We start from the raw sequence: 22,567 nt of genomic DNA on the forward strand, positions 1-22,567 counted from the left end.
CCACTGCAGTGCAAGAAAGAGATTGGGAAGGTTGTGGAAATAGATTCACAGTGGGTAGGTGGTAGACACAGGAAGGAGTTGGAATGGTGATTGAAGGGAGCTCCCTCTGGTTGCAAAGCTGAACCTTAGGTCAAAAGCCAGAAGGAGAGGGGTCAAGATCAGTTGTTGTGAGTATTTATGTAGTCAGCCAGGATCTGTTTGTTGTGCAGAAGGTGGTTCTTCAATCTTTCCAATTCCCTTTTGAAATCAACAATTGACTCTGCTTCCATGACCCCTTTGGGTAGTGAATTGCAGATCATGACTACTCACTGCAAGACAAAGTTTTTCTTCATGTCACTCCTAGTTTCGTAAACCAGATTAGCACTGCATTAATTCTAACAGTTGCCCTAGTAAAACAGGAAAACAATCTCCGCTTGCCCCTTTGATTAACAGAAATATAAAAAAAAACTTAAAGGGAGAGTTCAATTTTAACAGGATCAGAAGGGAACTAATAAATCATATTATTCTTGATGTTTTAGTTGATGCATGATTGCATTGTCCTCTGCAAACAACAGCCCACATATATTGTGTCTTTAACATAAGAAAACATCCCAAAGCTCTTCACAAGAACATGATCAGTAAAAAAAATGACACATCAAGAGAACAGGGCAGACGACAAAAAGCTTAGATTTAAGGAATTCTTGATAGAAGAGAGAGGTAGAGGAACAGAGACGTTCAGGAAGGAAATTCCGGAGTTTAAGCTCTAGGCAGCTAAAAACAATGACCCCCAAAGCTGATGGAAATTGAGGATGTGCAAGTTGGAAAGGGTATTGAAGTGTATGTAATTATCTAGTGAGAGAGAGGTGATGCCATGGAAGGATTTGAAAGCCATGGAGAATTAGGTTTAACGCAGAGCTGGCTGATAAATAAAGTTGATCAGTAAACACAGAAGGGATGTTATGAGATGGGATAGATAAGAAAGAATTTTGGACACACAAGTTTAAAAAGGGTATGAGTTGAGAAGCAGTCAGAAGAGCACTATAATAGTTACAGACTCGTTAAAACATTTATTCTACTAGAGTTAAAATTATCAAGCAGAATAACCTAGTTGTTGAGCTCCTAGGAGGGCTATAACCTTAGACATATATAACCATAGTTCAGATTCAAATCCACAACACTGAATGTGCACAAAGACTATTCATCAATTTAATTATTACTGGTGCCACTTAGTCTTCAGTAATAAAATCCTGCTGAGATTTAAGGATTGTCCCTTAGGGCATTATGAAGCCATAATATAGCTTTATACAAGTGTGGTTAAAAGTAAAGCATTCATTTTTCTCTGAATAGTTCCTGGCGTTTAAAAAAGTCAATGTTTTGCATAAAGAAAGTTGAAGATCCTCACCTGGGAGAGACGGAATACCAAGATTTCCTTTACAGGGAGAGGAGGGAAAAATCAGAGGAAGGTGATCACTTCTGTCTGTGTTTCCCAGTGAGTGGGTGAAGTGTAGGACAGGTCACCTGCCCCCATTTATACCGAAGCTACAGTTCTATCAAAGTAAGCATCGCCATCAAAATAGCATAAAGTGCACATTTCACAGAAATGATCATGCCACAATGTAGTCAGTAGCAATTTCTTATTCAATAATGTTTTTTGGCATGGAAAAGAAAGTTGTGGGGAAAAATTACTGAAGAAATGCAAAGCTACTAAAATACAGAGAGTATGGTCAGTCAAAATCATCAAAGTGAAACTAGAAGGATTATGATACTGCACATTTGCTGTGCATTCAAGCACTCGTTAGATTTTTGTTCTGTACACATCGGCTGCTTTGCTGCTTAAATTGCAGTTCCAGCTGTGGTTGCCAGAACCTCCTGAATGGCAGGCTCTTTCCACAAGCACAAGCATGAAGCTGTAACCTGGGCCGCTGAGCATTCATCCCACACACAGGCTACGCAGAAAAACAGCCAGTGTGTGCTGGAATATTCTACGCTAGCAGAGTTGGCATCTGCTGCCTCAAGAATGATTTCTTGCTCAGTGTTCAAGTGCTGCAGCTCAACCTGGAATAATAGACTTAAATGAAATATGACATACCTCTATGCCAAGTGCACTGTATTTAATCTGTGGAGACAACATAGCCCCAGTAAGTTATATTTTTACAATTTATTTTCCGTTTTCAAGTTGACATCTTCAAGATGACCAGAACCATTACTGCCTGTGAGTAGAACGCTCAAATGCACCAAAGTAGAAAACCGCTGAAAGGCATCAAAGTAAAGTTGGACTCCAACTTTAATTGGACAGTCCTGCAGCAGTTAAGTTTCCTCATACACCAGAGCTCATATAAATGGCTTCCCCCTTCTCAATTTCTACAAGGAAAGTGTTTTTGGAAACTCCAAATGTTTCCCCCATGTAGGCTAAAAAAAGATACTGCATGTGCTTCATTTTTGGGCTTTGTAAGGAGGTGCTTTAAGAATGAAATTGGAAACAAGGCCAGTAGCTACATCAAAACCCAGGAGGAGAATTGTTCCCCATGAAATGCATATATAAAAAGACAAGCAAGCACCAACCATACATCCACTCCACCACACCCACTGGACAGCTGCTCTGTTCACAATTTTCTCCCTAATTTAAAAATAACCTCAAAATACAGCAATCAAATTGAAAGGGCCTCTTCATTAAAACATATTGCAGTAACTTTTGTTCACCAGCACCTCAAACAGGAGAATTTAAAATTAAGAACACATAAATAAATGTGTTGAATCAAATTGAGATTCAAGATAAATTCAGATTCCACACACTATTGCACAGTTCTGATATTAACAAAAACATCTTTCGTTCTGCTTCCTAAATGGTGCTTATTATTCTTTGTGAGAAGCAAAATTCCTTGGAACTAAAATTACTATTTTTAAAGTTGCTAGGATAAGCTGAATGAGCTTTTTTGTATTAACAATCCAGTATGGCAATTCACATTTATAAACCCAGAAAAATAATTTCATTTCTACAAATATCCATTGAAATTTCTCAACAACTTTCATCTAAACAGGCAAGTTTACAAAAATGTTGAACCAAAACATGCATTTGAAATGTTTTACAATGCATCCAACAATCTGGCACCAATGGACTCCAAGTTAAATCTAGAGTACGTACCAAGCCCAATGAAATTACCCAATAATTTAGTAAAGGGAGTCAACCTTCACACTCAAACTTCTCAGGGCAGTGGCTTACCTTACTCTCATTCTTTCAAGTGATCACTCAACCAAACTCACGAAACTGGCACCGAGATAGAAAAAAATTCAAGGAGGAAGAAAGTAATGATATAGCACCTCTCTTCTACCCAGAGCATGTGTGAAAATCTCTATCTTTTCCTCAAAAAGTTTTTCAAACGACCCAGACAGTCCGAGAAGGAAAGAGGAAATTTTACAGGCAGCACAAAGGAAATCTGCTCATCGCCTTCCATTGTGGAAAAGAGGGTGTTGCTTTTTTCACCGTTTAACGCATCTGGTGAAGAGCAATGATTTGCAACGCAGCATTTAAAACAGAATTCTAGCGACTCTTACCTTTATTGAGGTGGCCATTTTAATTCAAAAGTACGTTCTTTTTTTCTAATCTATATATTGTTAAAGAAACTTATGCCCAGTCAGAGTTGTTGAAGTTTTTTTTAGAGGCGGCGAGATTGTGCTAAGTCTGGGAAATGAAGTCAGTCTGTAGCAGGAAGAGGTTTCTATTGGTTCTGGCTGGCTTAGCTCTAAGAAACAGGATATTTTGGAGTACAGAGATAAGAGAGACCAGAAAACAATGTTGTTTTTCTTGATGTATAGTAGATGATTTCTTTTCTTTATTTTTCCCCCGATGCATTTCTAAAGCTGGTCTTCAAGGCAGGTGTGAATTGATAGTGACTGAGTTTCACCACAGGATGCAGATGTCTTACTAAAAGATGAGCTTTAAAACCTGACCTTAGCTTGTCTAGAGTGGAGGCAGGGTGCATTGTATTATTATTATTTCCTCCATTCCTTCCCCACACCACTGTATTTTTTCTCCCTATCACTCTTGAAGATGCTGATTCATGTTTGTATAAATCAGATATTGAAGACCTTTGGTATCTCACAAGTGGTCTTTGTTGTCAGTGAGAGGATATGACAGAGAAGCTAAACTGATCTCCAATGAAATATGTGTTCCAGTATGGGACAATAAGAGAGCAAATACATTGGTTCCTTATCAATTAAATATTATGCAGCAAACACATACATGGTTACAAAATGTCCATAAATGCCAGGCTTCTGAAACCATGATCATTTCCACATCAAGTTCTTATGTTCCCTCCTCCCCACTGCCGAACACAACCAACTGCCTGAATTTATCGCAACTCCATTGACATCACTAGATGCTGTAAGCCTTATTCTTGCCCTCTTCCTGAAAATGCAGCTAGAGATCATTTAGGATTTCTCTTTAGTCTCTTTGAACAGCCATTAGCCCAAAATTTTAAATTTAAGTCAAATTAATATCTGGCCTTGTGTAACAATTCAATAAAACCTTATCGATCTGCAGGAACATTTTTTTTCTACGAACTGGCTATATCCTGCAAGGGATCTGTGATCAGATGATAAAGTTATCCCCCACGGAGTATTTCAAATGATTAGGTAGGAATTAATTCAAATAATGCAGTTAATTCTTTCCTTGCATTAGTTCACTTTTCCATCCATTTTATTTCACTAATGTTTTGTCATTTATTGCTTATTCATGAAACCAGAACAGCCTACAAACAGTTCCTTAAGCTGCCTAGTTTGCCTTAAGATCTCTTCCTTGCTAAGCATTTCTGTGTAAAGTGATAGTGCCGAGGATTGATGTTTCCTGTAATAAAGGCTACTCTCTGACATTATTCTAAATAACAGAGTAAGGCTTTGCTTATTCCTCTCATTGTTTTGGGCTGATGTTACCTTGCTAAGATGCATGTATCCACATTATTTGAAGATTATAAAGAGTTACAAAAGAGGAAATGGATGAGATTGCTGCCTTATGTTCTGAACTAAAATGAACGAGTTGTAATCTTATGGCCATTCCTGAGGAAGTGCACAGGGGAAGAAGTAGGTCACCCTTGAGAAAAGAGTGAATGTTGTATAGTGGTGAACTCCAATCTAGTATTTGCAGCTTTATTATCTTAACAATTCTTCCCAATCGTAAAGTGGTTATGACAATGAACCTAATAGTTTTATTTAGAATATGGAACATAGAAGAGTACAGCAGAGGAACAGGCCCTTTGACCCATGATGACAGTGCAAGCCATGATAAGCTGCGCTACATAGCCGGCACGGCAGTGTACCGGTTAGCGTAACACTATTACAGCGACACGAGTTCAATTCCACCGCTGTCTGTAAGGAGTTTGTACGTTCTCCCCGTGTCTGCATGAGTTTCCTCCGGGTGCTCCGGTTTCCTCCCACGTTCCAAAATCATAGAGGTTAAGAGCTGTGGGCATGCTATGTTGGCGTCGGAAGAGTGGCAACACTTGCGGGCTGCCCCCAGCACATTCTCAGTAACGCAAAAAGACGCATTTCACGCATGTACATGTGACTAATAAATAAATAACTTATATCTTAACTTCCTGCACATGGTCTACATCCCTCCATTCCCTGCCTGTTCATGTGCCTGTCTAAATGCCTCTTAAACGTCACTATCTATCTGTTTCTACCACCTCCCATGGCAGCATGTTCTGGGCATCTACTACTCTCTGTGTAAAAAAAAACTTGCCTTGTAAATCTCTTTTAAAACTTTTCCCCCTCTCACCTTAAACCTATGCCTATCAGTATTTGACATTTGTATCCTGGGAAAAAAAGCCCTGACTATCTATTCCTTTCAAATGTTATATTATACTGTCAGGTACCCCTCAGCCTCCGACACTCCAGAGAAAACAATCCAAGTTTATCCAACCTCTTATAGCTAATACTCTAATCCATGCAACAGCCTGGTGAACCTTTTCTGCACCGTCTCCAAAGCCTCCACATTCTTCCTGTAATGTGGTGGCCAGAAATGCACACAGGCTGAAGCAAAGTTTTATACAGCTGCAACATGACATCCCAACATTCATACTCAATGCCCTGACCAATGAAGGAAAGCATACCATATGCCTCTTTTACCACCCCTACCTACATGTGTTGCCACTTTCAGGGAGCTATTCACTTGCACCCCAAGATCCCTCTGTACATCAATGCATCCAAGGGTCCTACCATTTACTGTGTACTTTCCACTTACATTTGACCTCCCAAGGTGCAGCACCTCACACTTGTCCAGATTAAGCTCCATCTGCCATTTCTCTGCCCATATTTCCAACTGGTCTATGTCCTTCTGTATCCTTTGACAACTTTCCTCACTATCTAAGGTCAAAGTTGAGTTTATTGTCATTTGCATAAGTACATGTGTGCACAGGTGCATTGAAAAATGTATGCCGCAGCCTCACAGGCACATAGCAAGTAAGTTTTTCCACAAAACTCCACAAAATTTTTTGTCATCTGCAAACTTATTACTCAATCTCAAACAACTGAAGCTCAGCACTGATTCCTGTGGAAAACCACTGGTCACATACCTTCAGTCAGAATAATACCTATATCTTCTACATCCAAGCCAATTTTGAATCCAATCTACCAAATCACCATGGATCCCCTGGCCTTAATCTTTTGGATCAGCCTGCCATGAGGGACTTTGTCGAATGCTTTACTGAAGTCCATGTAGACAACATTCACTGCCCTACCTTCATCAATCACCTTCATCGCCTCCTCAAAAATCTCAATCAAGGTTATAAGATGTGACCTCCACCACACAAAGTCATGCTGACTCTCCCAGATAAGTCAATGTTTTTCTAGGTGTGAGTAGATCCTCTCCCGAAGAATCCTCTCCAATAATTTTCTGACCACTGATATAAGGTTCGCCCACCCATAATTTCCTGGTTTATCCCTATTGCCCTACTTCAACATAGGAACAACATTGACTATTCTCCAGTCCTCTAGGACCTCACCTGTGGCAAAGAGGATACAAAGGTTTCTGTCAAATACTCTTTATGCAGAGTTCTAGCAAGGCTAGATGCTGAGAATGTACAGAGAGGATAATAACTGACTAAAAATATAATGCTCAGGATATATCTTTAATACAGATGAATGATGCAATCAAACAAAAATCCTTTCTACTGTATTTCAATGGACTCTATTAAAAAATATCCGAACATACAATTGTATGAATTAGGAGCAGTGCTCCTCAAACATGCTGTACCATTAAATAACATTATTACTGATGTGATTGTAACTTTGTTATCCCTGTTTACCCAAGATAAATTTTTACCCACTTTCTTTTGAGAATCTGTCTACCTCTACCATAAAAAATTTCAAAGATTCTGCTTCCATCCTCCTTTGAGGAAAAGGAGTTCCAAGGACCCACGGTCCTCTGAGAGAAAAATTTCACCTCATCTCTCTTAAATGGGCAATCCCTTATTTTTAAACAGTGACCCTTCGTTCCAGATTCTCCCACAAGGGGAAACATCTTTCCCACCTCCATCCCATCAAGACTTCTCAGGATCTTGCATGTTTTAGTCAGTCCCCTCTTGCTCTTCTAAACTCCAGCAGGTACAAACCTACCTTGCACAACATTTCCTCATAAGACAACCTGTGGTACACCGTACCCCACTTATGATCTCACCAATGTTCTTTATAACTGAGGTATAACCTCTCAACTTTTCTATTCAATTCCACCTTGCAACAAAACAACAGCATTGTATTTGGGGAAGCTAATAGGTACTGTACCTGCTTATTAGCCTCTCATGAATCGTGCACTAGAACACCAGATTCCTCTGCATATCAGAACTCTAATCTCTCACTATTTAGCTAATATGCATTTTTTAGAAATTTTCTTGCCAAAATGGAAAATTGCATTTCATATTGCATTATACACAGCCTTGCGTGACCCAAGTTGCTCTCCAGTGGGAAGCTTATGGGAGATCAGGTGGAGTATTATAGTGAGAAACATTGAAAAATGTGTTGGGGCAATAACAGAGCCTTGTTCAATTCTAGTCTGCCCAGGGATTGGGTCTGTTGTGGTCCCATTGGTTAAGGTGATGGCTTGCATGCTATCATATGGGATGGAGATGAATTTCATAAGGCAATCAGATTTGAGAAAGATTCTCTACAACTTCTCTCAGTTGATGAAGTCAAAGGCTTTTATGAGATCTAATAAAGTCATGTATGCTGGTTGATGCTGCTCCCTGCATTTTCCTCTTGGAGTCATAACATGATGATGATTGTGTTTACTGTACCTCTGGATGGATTAAACCACATTGCAATTCAGGAGGTTGAGGAATGGGCTCTTTGGCTACAACACAAGAATCAGATGAAGAGCCAAAGCTCAACGTTCTGGTCACTGCCAGTTGAAAAGAGCAGATGACAGAATTAATCATCAAAGAATGCTTAGATGACACAAACCTGGATCTGAAAGACTTCAGTTTATAGGAAGGAGGGGTGCTTGTGAGAAGATGAGGGGGGTAGGGTGTGGAAAGGAGAGGAGTGCACTGTGAGGTGAAATTGCTAATCATGTGGTAAGATTTCAGTTTACTGTTTGTGGCAAAATGGTACAATTGAAATATACCATTAGTATCAAATAACCTTTCTGGAGGACTGAGTCTTTCTTTACTGATTTAGTATCAGAACCAAGGCAAAATATGTTTGCACCAATGCTCCAGCTGTACTACAAATGTAACCTGTGTTAGACCAAAAGCAACAGTTGTGAGGTTGGGATGAGAAAGCAGTGGGCAAGATGAGGGGTGCCAGGGACTGCAAACAGAGTATTTATGTTTACCTGTTAGGTGATACAGTGGAGTCCCTCATGCCTGCACACACCTTTAACACTTTTATCACCAGATCGGTGAAGGAAACCACAGATACCTCATATAGGTTGGAGATGTTGGTCAACTGTTACTCAAGGCTCATGAATAGAAGTCCTTTCAGCATCACGAACATGCATCAGTGAATGTAATTTTAAAGATCTTGTAAATGAAACGTCAATATTTTATAGAAAAAAATTGTAAGTGATACTTTCACCCTAAATACTGTCAATGTGAAGAGTTCTATAAAATTAGACCTGCCCTTTATAGTTGAAGGATAAAAATAATAACTTCCTCATTTCTAACAATTTCAACACAATTGGCCCTGAGACTGCTCTTAGGGCGAAAAAAAAAGCGGCAGTGTTTTGTAATAACTGCTGCAAAATTGCTCTGTTTCCTGCTGATTAGAAGCTGAGCTAAACTGAGCTGAACTGAACCAGACGGGTGTAAAATATGCTATGGCTCCCTGCAGACAACATATATACAGCATATGGTTAAATACCTCCTGTTCTCCAGAGTGGCCTTAATTTGTATAAACTGTATCTACTGTGAATTAGACGGCAAGAAGGAATATGGGAATAATCATTGAATAAAACATGAAATCCTTGATGAACATACAAGATGCTGGGAATGGGCTGAGAAACTTGAGCCGCTCTTTCTCCTTTAGCTGCTGATTAACTTGCTCTGTGTTTGCCAACTTTTCTGCTTTTATCTACTTCAGATTTTCAGAACTTGTACCTTTAGGGTTTAGAAATTAAGTTGGCTCATTTTCTGTGAACCTCTCAACAAGCCAAATTCACAATTTTAATACAGAATGTGTTAAAGCACAAAACATAAGAGCTTTTGCTTGATTACATCATACATTTTTATTTTTAAAAGTTCCCTTTACTCTTTATTACCTTCGCTGAATCTTCTCAGTATCTTACCTTCCTACAACTCTACACTCAGATTCTTTCATTCAGGTGAAAACTTAATTTTAATATATATTAATATCTAGATGAGAGACTCTTCTGACAGACAAAAGGTTAAAACAATAATTTTCTTCCATATGGAACTCCTCTAATCAAAGTATTAGCCTGCAGGATTGTCTGGAAATGAGTGGGGAAGAAGCCTCAGTCCCTGATTGACAGGTCTATGTCTCCACACTCTTCAACAAGCCAGTGACCAGCCAAAAAGCACACTCCCGGTACACTTCCAAAAAGCAATGGCATACAACACAATCGCTGCCTCCAGAATCAAATTATCAGAGCAGATTTTCAGTTTGAATTCCAAGTGGTAATGGCATTCAGCCCCATTCAATCATGGTGATTCTTTAATACATTGCACGCCACCTGGTTTCCCTCAATGGAAAAGGAAGCAGCAGAACATGGCAGTTAGCAGGAATTGTGATCTGGGAGGTAGGGCAAAAGATGTTGGGAGGATACTCAACAGAGCAGTAATAATCTAGCAAATTACTTTGGAGTTCAGACAACATTTATGTTCTTCTCATCCACCGGAATTCTTTGGTTATTAATTTTATATATGCTAATTTATTGAGCATATATTAAGTAAATTATTTGCTCAATATATTGAGAGATGGGAATGGCATGTGCCACAATTGCTCCATCAATTTTTCTTTGTAAATTGAAGTCCTACAACAAGCCTGAGAAGCCTGATCCACAGATTTAACAAGGTTCCCACTGATTTGAAGGAGAGAGCTGGGATAAAAGCCTTCGCAACTGCCAATGATGGACCAATTAAATTTGGAAACGAGCAAGAGGCCAAAGTTAGTGGATACATGTATCTCAAAGGATATTGGGGCTGGAAGAGCTTACAAGGGCAGAACACATATGGTCATAAAAAAATAATCAGAATGACCATGCAAAATGGTGAAATTGATTTGAAAAGTGAGCATGCCAGATGTGAATAAGGATAGTGAATAATTAAATTGACCAAGTAATTGATTTTAACTAGTTAGTTGCTTAAGGCATTGGCAAAGAATTCCCTGAGATTATCTCAAACTTTCCTCCCTTTTTAAATCTCATGAGCATCAGTAGTAATACTTGGAGTGTTGTGAGTACCTGTTCTAGTGATCACTGAAAGGTCCAGCATTCTAACATCTTTTGAATGATTACTGGAACAAAAGCTGTTATTAAGACATATTTGTCACTAAAACCTATTAAAATATTCACACCCTTCTGTATATTAAGCTTCTTTATTTCCATTCACTTCTTCCTAAAATTTGGTATCATTTCTGTAGAATCTCTCTTTCTAAATAGTAGATTTTAAATATTTGGAAGGACATGGATTCTAGCCTGAGGCATGAAAGGAAAAAACAGCAGCCTGGTCTCACTACGTTTTGGTGTTCTAGTGTACTACGCCACTCTGTGGTGTGAGACAGTCTTGCACACATGATTTTCTTACATAACCTCCAACCCCAATGAGACTGTACAGCACAAGTGCAAAGTGGAAGTTAGATAGTTGTTCACTTTCTTTCACATCCTCAGTACTTCACAGTCAAGTAACTACTTTTGAAGTACAGATGTTATAATTATGTAGGCAAATGGGTCAGCTAATTAGTAAAAAGCAAGATCCCACAAATAGAAAATGAGGTAAATGATTTGATCAATTTATGGTATTGGTGGCATAGAAATGTTACTCCAAACATTCAGAACTTCCTATTCATCTTTCAACAGCTTCACTGTCCTTCTTTCAGTCCAGTTGAAGAACCTCAACCTGAAACATCAACCGTCCATTTCCTTCCACAGATACTGCCTGGCCCACTGAATTCCTCCAGCATCTCGTTTATTGTTCCAGAATCCAGCATCTGCAATCCCTTGTGTCTCTATATTATTTGAGAGTCATCAATTCAGACAAGTAGCACTGTCAGGATAGAATAAAGCATCAACATAGGATATGCACTCAAGTGCTGAAATGAAACTTGAGCCCCAACCCAAATCTGTCAATGTAACCAGAATCAAAGGCTTCCTAACCCATCTAATCACAAGGCACTGTGAGGAAAGAGCACAAAATAGACCACAACTGAATAATGGACAAAGCTAAGTTACTGCAATGAGGCATATCTTCTGCCAAGATCTAAATGGATTTGTGGTGGATATGGCCATAACTCAGCATTTCCTGAGTTGAGGTTGCAGTGCAGTCTGCTGCTCAGAAAAGCCTCAGCTGTGGGACATCTTCACTGCCTTGTTGCAATTTTCATGAAGACAGGACAGTCCAAACTTCTGCAGGTTCTGTCCACTGAATCCACGTCGGGTTAACATGTCACAAGCACAGCAGACCCATTCATATAAATGGGAGAAATTGGCAGCTGGGAAAAGTAAATAAAGATTTTCTGCACCCAAAGTGTATGAAAAACCTGGCCTCACGCTAAATATCAGAAAAATGAAGGTCATTCCCCATCCTGTCAATCAAGATCCAAGATCTTGGAAAACATGGAGCACTCGGAAGCCACCTTTCAGTGAGGGCAGACATCAATGTTGGAATCCACCAATGTCTGCGGTGGCTATCCCGGCCTATGGTCACATGAGAAATGAAGCTTTTGAAGACCAAGATCCCAAGAGCAACAGTCTACTGAGCAGCAATAATCACCAATCTTCTAAAAACAGAAAATGCTGGAAAAACTCAGCAGGTCAGACAGCATCTGTGGAAGGAGAAATAGTTAAATGTTTCAGGTCTGAGACCTTTCATCAGAATTGAGAAAGAGAGGAGTTAGTGTAGGTGGCAGAGGTGAGGAGGGTGGAACAAAGTGAACTAATGTGGCAACTAATACAGTGGCACAAACAAAGGAGCTTAAATTCTCCTTAGGTGCCACATTGACACACCCTATCAGAGAAAGCCCTTTGTTCCACCTCACCTTCTCTGCTACCTAGACTACCTGGTCTCTCTCTTTCTCAGTTCTGTTGAAAGGTCTCAGATCTGAAACACTAACTATTTCTCTTTCCACGGGTGCTGCCTGACCTGCTGAATTTTTGCAGGTTTTTATTTCAGATTTCTGCTTCTGCAATTTTCTGATTTTCATTCCCAATCTTCTATAAGATTCAGACAAGGGACAACTGGCAGCAAATACCTTAAAGTGCTGGATAAGTACTCCCTCCAAAAAAGTTCCCCAAATCCGTCGGGAGGACTGGTAAAATGATGTTAGTGTCCACCATCAGACCTAGATCCTCAGTGTCGAGACACTCATCACACTTACTTAACTCTGCTGAGTGGGTGGCATTAATCATATGCCTAACATCAATCTCATGAAACAAACCCTCCATTCAGAACCCTGGCATGGTAAGCAGTCTCTGGGAAGGTAGACCAAACACTTCAAGTCCCTTCTCAATACCTCCTTGAAAAATCACAACATTAACACCAATTCATGGAAGTCCTGAGCAAAGACCACTCAAACTGGAAGAAAAGCATTTGAGAAGCACAGAACTCTTTGAGGCATTCTGATGAGACCACATAGAAACCAAATGTGAGCAGCAAAAGAGCAGCTCAAACTAGCTACCCAACGGTGTTATCAGGTTCCACCTGAGGCAGAGTCTGCAGATCTCCCATCCTTGTGCTAGGGAGCACCTGCACCTCTCTGGACCTCCCTGCAGAAGACTGCACATGGGACTATAATGGAACAAACAATGTGACCTATGATGCAAGGAACTGGTCATCTCAGAGCAGTGGAAGATCTGCCCCAGTAGCTTGCAGCTCTATAGTTAATGAAATCTTTTTGGTTTAGGAGAGTGTTAGAAAAATTCCCAGAATTAACCAAAAGTTAAGATTAAGAATTGGTTTCTGAGAAGGTTTATAAAAGCAGGTAGAGGGATTAGAGTCGTACAGATAAGGCAAAATGTGGACACAAATGCAAAACAAATCTGGGGGGATTAGATCTTGGAGAAGCTGGGCAGAGCTGCCATTAACTATTAAATTAATGAATGAACCATTTGACAGATAAGAACTTTACATTGAATGTGTTTAGACTGTTTTCACCTAGTTCTTGATCATCATCAGTCAACAATGCAAAACTAACCATAAATAGATACTTTCTTCTTCTTGTTTATAATGATGATGGGGGTGTTCCCCTGAGATTGGGATTAAGGACAATCGGGGGAAATTCTCTCAATGCATCAGCTTTAACAAAAATAGGAAAATGTTTATCAGAGAGGAAATTTATCTCCATTGTTGAGGGTAATATGCAGTTATAAGCTGAAGTCACCACACCCCATTACTCACGCAACAAAAAGTTCTATTAATCATGGCTTGACCACAATATTCATATGCTTCATCACTCTCTCACACACATATATGATCATAGTTCCATCCTAAGATTCACCCATCATACAAATTAATTCTGTGACATTCGCTAATACACTTCTACATTTCTTGAAAGATAAATTGGTGAGCAAACAGAGGTAGCAGCAGCTAGCTAATCAAGGCACTTGCAAAGGCCGGGAATCATAATTAATGATCCTTATCTAAGTCTGCCCTTCTTTATTTTATGTCATATGATACATTGCTGATACTTCCAAGACTTGTACCTTTACAATATATGGGATCATATTCCCTCACCCACTATTAACTTTTACCATCAGTTTAAGAGATGTTATTGGTTTAAAATCTTGTATTTTATATGAACCATATTTGCTGCTAGTACTTTCCCACACAAACACTATGCCTCTTAACTAAATTACTCTGCAGTTTTTAATATAACCTTTAATCTTCTTATTTAAGTACAAGTCTGCACTGGTATTCTCCACACAAGCTAAACACACCATGGTATTTCTGAATATTCCTCTCTCTCTTAATTCTCTGTTGAAAGAATTCATTAACTTTGGTTTTGTCTTCTAACAATCTATGTAAAATACATTTTTCTACCCTTGTGTTTGTTTCCTTTTATGATGATGTTACATTACAAAACATACTTGGTGGGCTTCTGCCCTCCAAGAATGCATCAACCAGAGCTTTGCTGTGAGGAATCATGGCAAGCAGGTATCAAGCTTTAAAGAACTATCTCCATGGCAGCCACGATATAGCAGGAAGTACAACACAGCTACAAGGGATGTAGGGAAAACATAGGAGAGGGTGGGGGGACTAGGCTTTAGTGCATGTGGCCTCATCTTACCCCCACCTGCGATCATTGACCCAAGTCAAGTCCCCGGACACCATTGCCTCAAACTATAGAGAGGCATAGGCTCACCACTCTGCAGAGATCACAGCATGTACCTCTGCTGTATATGGCTACGATGAGTACTGTGAGATCCACTAATAACATGTGAAACATGTGCAGTATAAACAGGCAGATAGAGAAGGCTACACATTGATATTCCATCGGGATTGTTTAATTCACACATTTTGCTGCAGGATTTAATCCTTACTTCACAACGAGTCAGAAACAAAGATTGTAGGTTGCACATTGTTGCTCCAGTTTTATGTTGGTTACGCAGATATGAGCAGCACACACGTTGATGATGTTATTATGTGTGCAAATGGCACCAGAGAAACCTCAGCCATGTTTTAAAGTGAGTCACACCCGGAAATACTCAGTCCCATTTCATGATGGGCAGGATTTCAATGGAAAATAGTCACCATTGCATTAAAACAAGCATAAAGCAACTTATGCGCATAAGCAATGGACACAAATGCATCCAGCTTCCAGGCTTAAAACATTATGTGACAGTTGCAGTTTAACTTCTTATCCAGACAGAGTTTCAGAGATCTATGACCTTTCCCAACTCTGGTCACAAAACTAGTTAAATTTGCCAGTGACACCAAGCTATGGACAGCAATGGAATTGGAGGAGGGAACTCAGAGCTTACAGACTTGCTCAGATCCTTTGTCAATTTTCTGGCTTATTTCAGGATTCTTGTATTTGAGTCATTACTTTTCTCTTTAAATCTCTCTTCTACACTTACCTTTGGTATTTCTATAATTCTAATATTTCCCTTTATTGTAGAAATCAAGTCAAAACTTATTCTAATGATAATGGGCATTCACTCTTTCAACCATCAGTGCTTTGTACTGTAGTGTATACCATCTATAAAATGTACTGGAGCATTTCACAAGGGCATCTTCAACAGCTCCTTCCAATCCCACAACTTCTACTACCTCTAAGTGCAAGGACAATGCACCAATGGGAAAGCCATCATCTGTCAGATCCCCTTCAATCTCAAACCATTCTGACTTCTCTCATCATGGCTGGGTCATTTAGCTGGAATCCCCATCTTTAATTGCTAATTTTCTGGGATTTGGGTATTGCTGTCAAGGTCAGCAATTATTTCACCTCAAAAAACCTGCACATGCTAGAAATCCAAAATAAAAACAGAAAATACTGGAAATACTCAACAGGTCAGACAGCATATATTTCAAACCCTATATAAGAACACATTTCTAAATATAGGTATATAGGTGTTGCCTGGCCAGCTCTGTTTGCAGCATCTTTCAATTTTATTTACATCTTTAGTATCTCCTTATTCCCTCCAATACATTTGCCTCCTTTTCCTCTCATGTTTATATCCTCCCTTGAGCATACCTTTAGTAGCCATATAACTATTTGAGTCTTCTTACTTTCTTTACATATGGTTATAAGTTTCTGACCACCCTGTATGTAGTTTTTTGAGATTACATTTTTCATGGCTTTATACTTAATTATTTAATTTTTTACTTTAATCTCCCTTTTATCCAAAGAATCCAAACTCACTTTGCAGTAATTCCAATGTCCAAGAAAGCCAGAACAATTTAAGCTGGATTCATGATTGCCAGTGCACCCATGTTATGTTTTTGATGGTTAAGACCTAAATAACCCCATTATCCTTTTCTGTCACACAGTTACATGTTTAACTGAGACCAGGGTTACTTTATATCTATCAAACTTGAGTCTGACCTGTTGTTGCCGTGTGGAAGGCAGGTTTTTTCCGACAGCAGGTGTCATGGTCAACATCGACAGTCTGGTCTTTCCATTCAGTTGATGTCTACTGACGTCCTCACTGAAAGATTAAATTGGTGATGACTGTCACTGCATGTTCACTGGGACTTTGATCCTCAACCTGTTTCCATCAAATAGCACTGCTCCATATACTGGATCTATTCAGTTGGCATTATATCACCAATCATTAGACACATCAGGACAGAAGGTGTTCCAATCTCAATTCATAGAACCATAGAACAATACAGCACAATACAGGCCCTTCGGCCCACCATGTTGTGCCGCTCTTCAAACCACACCTGAGGCTATCTAACCCCTTCCTCCCACATATCCCTCTATCTTAAATTCCTCCATATGCTTATCTAACAATCTCTTGAATTTGACCAACGTATCAGCCTCCACCACCATCCCAGGCAGCGCATTCCATGCACCAACCACTCTCTGGGTGAAAAACCTCAGGTAAGACCAGTCCATTTTGTTCCTTTCCAGAGCATAGTTAATCTGTATATCTTTCAAATGGGAGCTGAATCCTTTCCTGGCTGTGTGAAGGACAAATATCAAAGTTTTTTTCCTTAATGAGGGTTTTTTATCTGTTATTTGCCTCTCCCAGGACACTATGTAGCTGTCACTCCAGACAGTATGTCCAGACATTGGGCTGAATCTTGCTAGATATTGTCTGTGCTACAGAGTAGGAACAGCAGTGGTTCATAGAGTCATCCAGCACAGAAGAGGCCCTTTGGCCCACCATATCCATGCCAACCATTACATACTTATCTATACTAATCCCATTGACCAGAATTTAGTCCATTGTCTACTACGTCTGGACTTCCATTCACATGCTGTCCAATGCAGATCTGGGAAGAATTAACAAGTTCGAAAGGTTGAGTCTATCAGTTCCTTAGCTCATGGACTTCAAAAACTCACACACCACTGTTAACCTGATTGTCTGTCCATCCCTTCCTCATTTTTTAAACAATGGCACTATGTGCACAACTCTGGTGGGGCTCCTTCCTTCAGTGACTAACGCATGAGAACGTCAAATTATGGAGTTTATAGCATGTAAACAGGCCCTTCGGCCTAACTTGCCCATGTTGACCAAGATGTCTATCTGAGCTAATCTCACTTGCCTGCATTCGGCCCTTTTCCCTCTAGGCCTATTATATCCATGTACTTGTCCAGATGTCTTTTAAACATTGTAATTGTACCCATCTCTATAGCCTCCTCTGGCAGCTCGTTCCATTTCCCCACCACCCTCTGTGTGGAAAAAGTTGCACCTCAGATCCCTTTTCAATATTTCTCCTCTCATCTTAAACCTATATCCTCTATTTTCAGACCATATCTCAAACAGCAATGAGTCGGAGTACAAGAAGGAGGAGGAGAGCTTAGTGGAATGGTGTCATGACAACAACCTTTCCCTCAATGTCAACAAAACAAAAGTGCTTGTCATTGACTTCAGGAAAGGGGGCAGCGTACATGTATCTGTCTACATCAACGGTGCTGAGGTTGAGAGGGTTGAGAGCTTCAAGTTCCTGGGAGTGAACATCACCAACAGCCTCTCCTGGTCAAATCACATGATGCCACAGCAAAGATAGCTCATCAGCACCTCTACTTCCTCAGGAGGCTAAAGAAATTCAGTTTGTCCCCTTCAACACTCACCAACTTTTATTGATGCACCATAGGTAGCATCCTATCTGGATGTATCACGGCTTGGTACAGCAACTGCTCTGCCCAGGACCGCAAGAAACTGCAGAGATTTGTGGACACAGCCCAGCGCATCACAGTCACCAGCCTCCCCTCCTTGGACTCTGTCTTTACCTCTCGTTGTCTTGGTGAAGCAGCCAGCATAATCAAAGACCCCACCCACCTGGGTCATTCTCTCTTCTCCCCTCTTCCATCAGGTAGAAGACACAGGAGCCTGAGGGCACGTATCACCAGACTTAAGGACAGCTTCTACCCCACTGTGATAAGACTATTGAAAGGGTTCCCTTATACGATGAGATGGACTATGACCTCACGATCTACCTTGTTGTGACCTTGCACCTTATTGCACTGCGCTTTCTCTGTAGCTGTGACACTTTATTCTGTACTGTTATCGTTTTTACCTGTACTACCTCAATGCACTCTGTACTAGCTCAATGTAACTGCACAGTGTAATGAATTGATCTGTACGATCAGTATGCAAGACAAGTTTTTCACTGTACCTCGGTACAAGTGACAATAATAAACCAATACCCTACCCTGGGGAAAAGACCAAGACTATCCACCTTATCTATGCCCCTCATGATTTTATATACCTCTAGAAGGTCACCCATCAACCTCTTATGCTCCAGGTAAAAGAGTCCCAGCCTATGCTTTATCTCCACCTGCAAGTTTAATATTCTACCTGAATGTTGGCACCTCTCAATGTGTTTCACTCCTTCGCAGATATGTTAACCCTGAACTAAGTGCTCCCAGCATCTATGATTCACACTCAGGAGCAAGGATGCTACCACTGCTGACAACTACCACTTAGCCTCTTCTGAACTCTAACTTTAGGGGGAAGAAGCAAAGCACTGTGGATGCAATTCCAACCAAAATTATACACATGAAACTTTTAGGCTGAGAGGTGGGACGCCAGCAAGACCAGTATGCAGACTAACTCTGGAGTGCAACGCAAAGGTCTTGGAAATTGTAATTGCCTGCATGTTGCTCTTTGCATTGGAAAGCAATGGCTGCACATCTTGGGAAAATGAAGGTAGGGCTGAGAAGAAGCATTCCAATGATCTTACCACGGGAAGATGTTGGGCCCGACATGGAGACACAAGAGATTCTGCAGATGCTGGAATCTGGAGCAACACACACAAAATGCTGGAGGAACTCATTAGATCAGGCAGCATCTATGGAGGGAAAAAACAGTCAACGTTTCCGGTCGAGACCCTTCATCATGACTTGAAACATCGACTGTTTATTTCCTTTCATAGATGCTGCCTGACCTGCTGAATTTCTCCAGCACTTTGTGTGTGGGGTCCAGTATATGAAGTATTTTCTAAACCTATTGTTGTCTTTCTGTCAGGATTATCTAGTGGTCAAGCACGAGAGCTCCCCTGCTCTTGAGGTGGCTTAAGATGCTATCATAGTCCCATGGTCACTTTTATTAAAGAGGTTCACACTAATAAGTTCATTTACGATGATAAACCAGAATCAGAATCTGGTTTATTGTCACTGACGTGTGTCATGAAATTTTTTGTTTTTGATAGGCAGCACGGTTAAAACTTCAGATCATCAGGAACAGAACAGGAAATGGAACGACTCACGATAACTGCAGCATTCCACCCCCCACTCCTTCCCTGTTGATCAGGGAGAAAACATTTACCTTCCACAGACAGTGACCTGTTAAACGCTTCCAGGATTTTCTGCATTTGTTACTAACTTTATTTGCCACTAATTAACTTCAGTATAGATGATTATATTCATAACATGATATTTCATATTTCCTCAAACTTACGCAGCAATTTAGCAGATCAATATTTCCATGTACTTCTTTTCTCTCCTTTACACACAAGTTTCCCTTTCTCTCCAAGTGGAGTTAGTTAGATGTAAATGTAGACATTTCAACAGCTGTGCAAGCCTCCTATACTACTCCCGTTGTGTTATTGGGGAAGGATAATCAACTATCAGAGGAAGCACCCTGAAGAAACACTGCCTCTGTTCTCAACCACTTGCCTGTGCAAAAAAACCTAACCGCAGCATTGAGGAGATGGTGAATCCCAGCTGTTTTCTACCCCCGGTCCTTTGCCAACTTTAACTCAAATGCCTGAGGCCAATTAAACCACCCTATCCCACTTCCCAGGCGTAATCTGCAAAACCAACAAAACTGCAATCAAACTTTGGATCTGCTGGTCGGTAGGGGCACTTACTGCTTCAACAGGCTGGCCCTCGGGGAAACCACTAAAAGAGATTGCTCAAGCCTACATGCACAAAGCTTGTCTGGTTAACAAACTGGCAACAACACCTTCCACAAACAGAAAAGAGCAGAGTTCTCTGTCCCCAGTGCCATCTCACCTGAAGAAAGAAATCCTCAGTGACACTTCATGCATTTATTCAGCAGAAAATCTGTTTTGCAAAACAGGAAAAGTCCAGATAAAATGCATGTGCAGGAATTCATTACTGTCGCGTGCTCGATTATAAGCAGCTGGAAGAGATTTTCTGGTTAAACAATAATCATTTTTTTTGTAGAATATATCAGCCTTTGTTCATGGTGCATGATTTATAAAATCAAAAAGGCCTGCAGTCCTGGGCACAAAGGCTGCTGCACAGATTCTCGTTGTCTGAGTTGGACAGATTTTGATGGATAACGTGCGTGAAGATTCACTTCCCAGTTTATTATGGTCTGTCAATATAATCCCTCCCATGTGGGTTCCCATAGCTCAAATGAAAGGTCATCAACCTGCAGCATCTTTCTCCACGGATACTGCCTGGCCTTCCGGGTATCTCCAGCAGTCTCTATTATTCACATTTCCAATAACTACTATGTTCTGTACCTCATAACTCCACCAACCTGCCCAAGGCACCTCACCTTCAACCGATTCAAGATTCTTCATCATCAGTCTATCTGCAACCCACTATCAACCTGCTGTAACCTTCTACCATTGTCTTATCCAGGACACCTCATCGTCAACTGAAGAAGCTCATCGTCAACCTGAAGCCCTTCACTGTCAATCTGTCTGAGACCCTCACTGTCAAACGGTCCAGGACCCTTCACTGTAAACCTGTCCAAGGCCCATTGCTGTCAATTTGTCTGAGAACCTCTCATTTTCAGTCCTATGACTGTACATAAATTGTCTGAAATACTTCATTGCTAAACTGTGCAAGAAAAATCACTAATGACCTCTCTGTGATGCAGAAGAACAATTCATCAGGTGGGCTAAGGGATGTGTTCTCTTCTAAAGTTTTGGTTTGGTAATCTACCCATACCTTTCCAAACTAAATTTGTTAATGCCCTTCCAACTCTTTATATGTAACTGACTCACTACTAAGCCTTTCCAACTTAAACAGCTACTGGTTAATTCTCTTTGTGGATGCTAATTGACTTGTTATGTTTTAATTTCCTACAGGTCATAGATTATACTGGTTCAGCTGTTTTTTTTAGTGCATGTCAACATTGACATAAAATAAATTTTGGTACAGTAATTTCAGAGCTTCAAATAGGTACATTACTTTAACATTGTACTTTGTGATAAGATGCAACTGACATTAAATCTAGTATTAATCCATTTATGGTTATGGTTTAAATAAGTGAATTAACATTTCCAGCAAAATAGCAGAGCATGTACATTCAAAGACTTTAACCTGACATATCATCAGAGGTTTCCAAAATGTTGTCATCTTTGCCTGTAAAGGATGAGCAGTATTTCAACTAAAACATGCTGAGGTTTCACTTTTGAAACCTTGGCTGCATTAACTTCTGATGGATGTTACCAGCAGTCAGAAATGATTCATACAAAAATAAAGGAATCAGACTGTTTGCCAGAGTAAAAGCCCTAATCAGTCAAGTTTGCTTTTGAAAGCTTCAAGTAACTCCAGGAGACAGAGAAAAATAAATCAGCTTTGGTGGAGAGCTCCATGAATCTCACCTTAAGAGGTCCTGGCTGTTGGCTCTGCATCTACTTTTAAGACTTACAGCAAAGGTACTTGATCCAAAAAGAAGTATTCCCCACAACATAATAGCGTTTTCATGCTACTGAATCACACAGTCAAAATAAACGTTATGTAGTTGACACAATGCTGAAAATGACTTCTTGGTCAGATATATAATGTAGAACATAGCACGTAGAATAGTACAGCACAGGAACAGGCCTTT

At 40.2% G+C, this 22,567-nt stretch overlaps 1 protein-coding gene across 11 annotated transcripts in view; it reads right to left on the reverse strand.

Moving 5' to 3' along the window:
- The window catches only part of erg (ETS transcription factor ERG), a 205,650-nt gene that overhangs the window by 110,338 nt on the left and 72,745 nt on the right, over window positions 1–22,567 (reverse strand). For 7 of the 11 annotated variants that reach the window (XM_052014599.1, XM_052014590.1, XM_052014588.1 and 4 more), the window contains one exon: window positions 16,687–16,789. In XM_052014599.1, the coding sequence (XP_051870559.1) occupies window positions 16,687–16,743 (57 nt within the window). In that variant the 5' untranslated portion in view covers window positions 16,744–16,789. Of the gene's footprint in view, window positions 1–2,068; window positions 2,096–3,199; window positions 3,437–3,531; window positions 3,653–16,686; window positions 16,790–22,567 lie in introns of those variants that run through there. The other 4 variants (XM_052014591.1, XM_052014595.1, XM_052014592.1 and 1 more) reach the window with 4 other exon arrangements.

The sequence above is a fragment of the Pristis pectinata genome, chromosome 4 (assembly GCF_009764475.1).
Source record: "Pristis pectinata isolate sPriPec2 chromosome 4, sPriPec2.1.pri, whole genome shotgun sequence".
NCBI classification, from domain to species: domain Eukaryota; kingdom Metazoa; phylum Chordata; class Chondrichthyes; order Rhinopristiformes; family Pristidae; genus Pristis; species Pristis pectinata.